Source organism: Teleopsis dalmanni, unplaced genomic scaffold (assembly GCF_002237135.1).
Source record: "Teleopsis dalmanni isolate 2A unplaced genomic scaffold, ASM223713v2 unscaffolded_contig_1093, whole genome shotgun sequence".
Taxonomy (NCBI): Eukaryota; Metazoa; Arthropoda; class Insecta; order Diptera; family Diopsidae; genus Teleopsis; species Teleopsis dalmanni.
In genome coordinates this window covers 614-6,268 of record NW_024032475.1, presented here as the reverse complement: position 1 = coordinate 6,268, position 5,655 = coordinate 614, and the positions used below count along the sequence as shown (strand labels likewise).

Below are 5,655 nucleotides of genomic sequence, written 5' to 3'. Positions count from 1 at the left end.
GCATGTGGGCTGATGCGTGGACAAAGAGTATTCATCGAGTTTGATTTCGACGTTTAAAGGACAGTAACTTGTGATCGATTGATCGCAAGTTGACCTTCAAGAGCAGTAACTTTTGAACGATTAGTCATATTAGGCAATCTTTTACTTGTTTGTCAGATGACAAGCTTGTGAGACACTTCACGTTCTAACCAATTCTATAGCTGGGAAACACTAAGTTATTACTTCTGTAATGAGTTTCTTTTTATTTATTACCCTATTACTATCTTATTATTTTGAATAAAACGAGTGATATCCACTTTTGCTGGTAAATTAAATAAAAGCTTTTGTTGGTTCGTAATTCATGCATGTGTTTATTTATTAAGATAAAAGTTGAATGGTGTTTAAGGTTTGGGGTTTGGGATGTGGGTTTTGGGTGTTAAGTTTTTCAAGATGACTTTTGTATACTATGTTATTCATACATTTACTTAGTAAATATTAATTAGTCATTATTATCCGGGTATGAGAATTTAACCTAATGTTAGTTGATGACATTATTTGGATATGATTTGTTCAGTGAGTCCAAAATTAAGTAGTAGTAGTTGAGCAACTTTTTTCATTGGCACAAGTTTGATCCTATTTCGGGTTGGTTCGATGGTTATTGCCTTCATCATTTTCTGTGTTATTTTCCTCATAAATCATCTTGCCATATTCCTTCCTCCTTTTCACTTGATCTCTTCCATTGTGTTCACTAGTCTTGGTTTTTCTTTCGAGTTTAGCTATTAACCTCTTTACGTTATCGTTTTTGGGCTCCGCCCAATTTTTAAATTTATTTCGTATCGTTTTAAAATCAAATTCTTTTTGAAGGTCAGTTGTACCTATTGTATTCAATTCTACAGGTGAGACTGTGGAGGCTGATCCCTCATAGAGTAGAGGCTGAAATGGAGAGTTGATTTCATGTTCAGTGTTAATGGTTGAGTAACTTGTCTCTGCAAACTCCTTCGAAAGATTTCTATTTGCTTCAACTGGTTTGGAACTGTTTTTGTTTTTATTAACATCTTTTCCTGCTGAGGCATTCCTATCGTTTGTACTATTTTCATTTTCAAGAAGAACAAATTTCTGTCTTGCTCTTAAGAATTGTTCACTTGTTAAGGGGCAATCATTATTTTGAAATATTGTATCTCCTCCATATTGTCTATCCTTAGGAGACACAGACGTTCCATCACCTTTATATTTTAATGTTATACTTTCAGGTTTAGTGGCATTGTCAGATATCGAACTTTCAATCATTTTCACTTGTTTATTAAATGATTATGTATTAAATATCTAGTATACGTCAGGCCAACAATTCTTGTTACAAAACTCGTGTTCTAAAGCAAAATTTATTACGGAGAAAAAAATTTTTAGCATATTACTAGACAAACTCAATTTTTAGAATTGTTTCATTGATTTCACATATTCCATATTATTATGTTATTTGTTTATTGAACGTTTTCTCGAAAGACGTTATCTCAAGACTCTCTAAAATAAGTTTATTAGCATTTACAGTCATTAACTGAGTATTTGTAATTTATACAAAACTGTCAGTATCTGTCATGCAGTTTTACTACATGTTTGATATCTGATCTACAAGAACGATGTCATAAAAAATTATTAAAACTTACACTCAACAAAACTTCCTGCGGGAATAAAAATCATATTTCGAAATAGGTATATTTTATATAAAATCCGTTGAAGTGTATATAAAGTCACCAGAATGCGCGTATCCAAATGGCGGATCCGTGCACGTTTCTCAAAAATGGATGGTAGAGGGAAAATTAAATTCTTTACGGATGAATTTTTTTCTTCACATAGGCCGAAACAACCTCTCGATATTGGCTGAAGCCGCCTAAACCTGGTGCTCTATATGCTTTCAAATGAAAGCCTGTCGGCGGAAATATAGAAAAAAAGATAAAACAAAGCCAGTGACCGCGAAGGTCAGCTCCAATCGCGCAGACAGACTACTGTGACAATAATCAATCATTGTTATTTTATATACATATGTAGTAGTCTGCAGAAGACTTTTTTCACAACCTAGTATGAATAATATAGGTATAATAAATTTTTATACACTAAGAGCTTGAGTCAACGTTTAGGTTATGAAATCTCAAAGTGATCTTTACGACTTTCGTTCTTTGACTTTAGCACATTGATTAATGGAGTCTTAAAACAACCGATAAACTTACTTTGGATCCCAATTAGAAGTTTATGTTCCAACGAGAAATTATTGTTAAGCGTGAATTACGATTTATTATATATAGGAAAACGTGATGGTTGCATTCCGAATGTTATCTTCGGACTCTATATATTCTTGTACACCTTGTCAATGGCACGTTACCAAATATTTTATTTCCTTATATACTTCTTGATACCCTAAATATTAAAAAATTTTGTTGAAGAAAGTTCGAAACATGTTTTGAAGTGACCGGGAATTTTGAATAGATAAACACAAAATTGTTTCTGAAAAATTATGAAGAAAATGTTGTCAAATATGCTAAGTCAAAACTTTTTAAATCTCAAGGAAAACCTGATTTAATTTGTTTTTTAGATTTAAAATTCAAAGGAAGTATAATTTCGTTTCCAGTAGGTTAAATCCATGTTGCTGAAGAAAGTTCTATTGGATATGTCTTTATAAACTGTGTAACGTAGCAACAAAATCATTACGTATCTATCAATAATAAAAATAAATATGGTAGCCTTAATACAATATAATTTTATAATGTGGATATGGCAATTCTTGTCCATAACTTATTGAAAAAATTGTGTTAATCACAGAATACACACAGAAGTGTTGAAATTGTTTTGAGCCGTCGATTCATTTGTAGAACGACATAAAACTAATGTGGCTTCATTATATAAAATCTCTATACGACAATTAATTATAATAGACTTTTATATATTTATGTTACTTTGGATACGTATCTAACTTATGAGTTTTTTTTATTTTATTTTATTTTGAAAAAATAAAAAACCTTTTTTAATTTTTATATCAGCAGAAGCCGAATTTATTGTTGTAAATGGGTAGGAAGTTAATTTCAGACCCTGCATTGGATTGAAAATTTGTGCTATTATATAACATATACTATTAAAATACTATTTTGCTATTTTGTGTGCAAATATGTTTAGTTGTACCTCTTATATGTAAGTATGTTAAGTTATACCTATATCTGCTCGTTGTATAACCTTTCTACATCTAATAATAGCATTTGCTAATTATATGGATTTTGTATTTAAAAGTTGCTGTCTTCTGTTCTGGAATGTTCATAAATCAAATGATTAAAATGTGTGTATTATAGTTTATTTTATTCAGAACTAAAATATGGAATTGAGTGTAGGGTGGGGTGTAGGGACATATATTTATAATACTAACGATTCAAAATATGTCACTCGACTTATAAACAATAAAATGCGGCTTCGGCATAATGTCTTAATTCTTAACATAATGTCTTAACATAATTTTTGGGAATTTGAAAATACTGCCATTAAAATATTTTTTTATTATTGTAGATTACTAAATTCATCCACTTATTCACTTACAATAATAATTATAAGCTTATTTATCATTTTAGTAAGGTCTTCTCACAGAATACAAACGCATTTTTTGTTTTCAATTTGAATAAAACTCAAATGTATAAATAAAATCATAAAACTAAACATATGAGCTATTAACATTAATTATAAAACTTTATTAAAAAACAATTCTTACAAGTTATACAAAAATAAAAAAAAAATTTTAAGGAAAATAAAATATTATATTACTCATAACAAGTATAAATTTAAACGAAATTCTGTGTATGACTTAGTTGGTGCCAAGTTCCTGATCCAATTATTTACACTTGATGCCCGTTTAGTAACTGCTTGTTTAGATCTTTGACCTATAACTGTAAGTGAGTTGGTGCGAACATTGTCTGTACGGTTTTCATATTTTTTATGATCGCTACTACCTTTTATTGCAGTCAATTTTGATTATTTTCTGAGACTGCTTATTTTATTAAGACCAAAATAAAAGGATGAATTAAAATGTAAATTTGATATTTTGTAATAACCTTTGCCGGTTCTTTCCAAAGCTGGGGTATACTCAGAGTATAGCAGAGTTAAACACAAGACTTAAAAAATTTGTTTAGTTATTTTTTAAATATAGATATTTAGTCAAAGATTGTAGATATTCAGCTGTAATAATAGCCTTTTCTTTTGTAAGCATATCACAAAAGAACAACTGCTTATTTTGAAAATAACATATGAAACAACAACACTGCTGGCTTATTTAGTCCAACCTCTTTAAAATCGCTTAACTAATACGCAGTTCTAATCACATGGTTGCCAACACTAAAAGTTTGTCTATTTTGAACGGTTTTTGGTAGTACATACCAAATTTCCAATTAACTATCAACAAATGATTTCGTTAATTATTCATATTTCGTGTCGTCATTGTTCGTAACAAATACTTTACTTTTTCTATTTATTATTTTACTGTTAGAAGGCACGAGAAATGATATTTTATTCAGAGTCATGTAAAAAAAAATATTCTTATCAAGAATTGCAAAGAATTACGAGGGCGGTTTGATAAGTCAGTGACTTTTTGAATAAAACAAATTTTTTTCGGCAAATAAACATTTTATTTTTCTACGTGATCACCTGTTAGCTCGATACATTTAGTTCAGCGTTTTTCTAATTTTCTTATTCCCTCCAAATAATCGACTTAAATATCTTACCGTCCACCCATTTCTTTAGGGTTGGAAACAGCAAATAGTCGCAGAGGGCTATATTTGGAGAATATGCTGGATGGGGTAGCAGTTCGTATTCCAATTCGTGGATTTTGACCATCGTGACTAGACAAGTAACACATCACGTAAAAAAACGAGGTAACGAGGTTGTCTGCTTTGAACGGCTATCAGACACCAACTGAACGACGTAGCTTGCTCAAAATTAAAAAGTTGCCCACTGGTAGATTACAGCTGACAGCAGCACTATGGCAGCACTATCAAACCGCCCTCGTATTATTCATTTTAAAAATTTTAACTTTAAATTTTTTTACGTGTTTTGCATACATAAGCCTAACAAAATCTCCATTTTGTTCAGAGTTGCCATCGTAAATACAAATTGAAAGTTATATTTATATAGCCGTAATTTTTTCTTTCAGAGCTGTGATATAACCATATTTAGTCTGGTTAAAACAAATTGGCATCACTTTTAGAATTGTCAAATGTTTTTTGTTGTGTTGTGTACAATATGATATATTAAAATTGTACACTAGAAATTAATTAATTTAAAAGAAAAAAATGAATATTAGAAGGGCAATGATAAGCATTTTTGTATTGTATATTTTAATTACTTTATTAATTTATGTATTTGAATTAATTAGTAAATGAAATGCTCATATTATTTAAATGGATGACTGGAATTTTGCAACATATATCCAGTGAACATTCACAATAGACTGATTTAGCCGCACTAAGCCTTAACACATACAATTTTTTGCGAGTTAAATCTAACTCTGAAGATTCTTCGAGCATTGTTGTTGCTTCACATGTTTTCTTTCGTAAGTTGCATTTATTTGTTCACTACTTTGAAAGAAATAATTACGGAAAAAATTAAGAAAAAAACAAAAAAAACTCAACTAAGTGATGGGCGTGCATTTTG

At 30.1% G+C, this 5,655-nt stretch overlaps 1 protein-coding gene across 1 annotated transcript; it reads right to left on the bottom strand.

The window, feature by feature from the left end:
* Positions 1–341: 341 nt before the first annotated feature.
* Positions 342–2,475, bottom strand: LOC119663905. Its single transcript, XM_038073496.1, has 2 exons — positions 2,202–2,475; positions 342–1,346 (listed from the first exon to the last, which is right to left on the bottom strand). Exon 2 carries the CDS (start codon positions 1,264–1,266, stop codon positions 613–615), a length of 654 nt encoding a protein of 217 aa, XP_037929424.1. The 5' UTR covers positions 1,267–1,346; positions 2,202–2,475; the 3' UTR covers positions 342–612.
* Between the last annotated feature and the right edge of the window lie 3,180 nt (positions 2,476–5,655).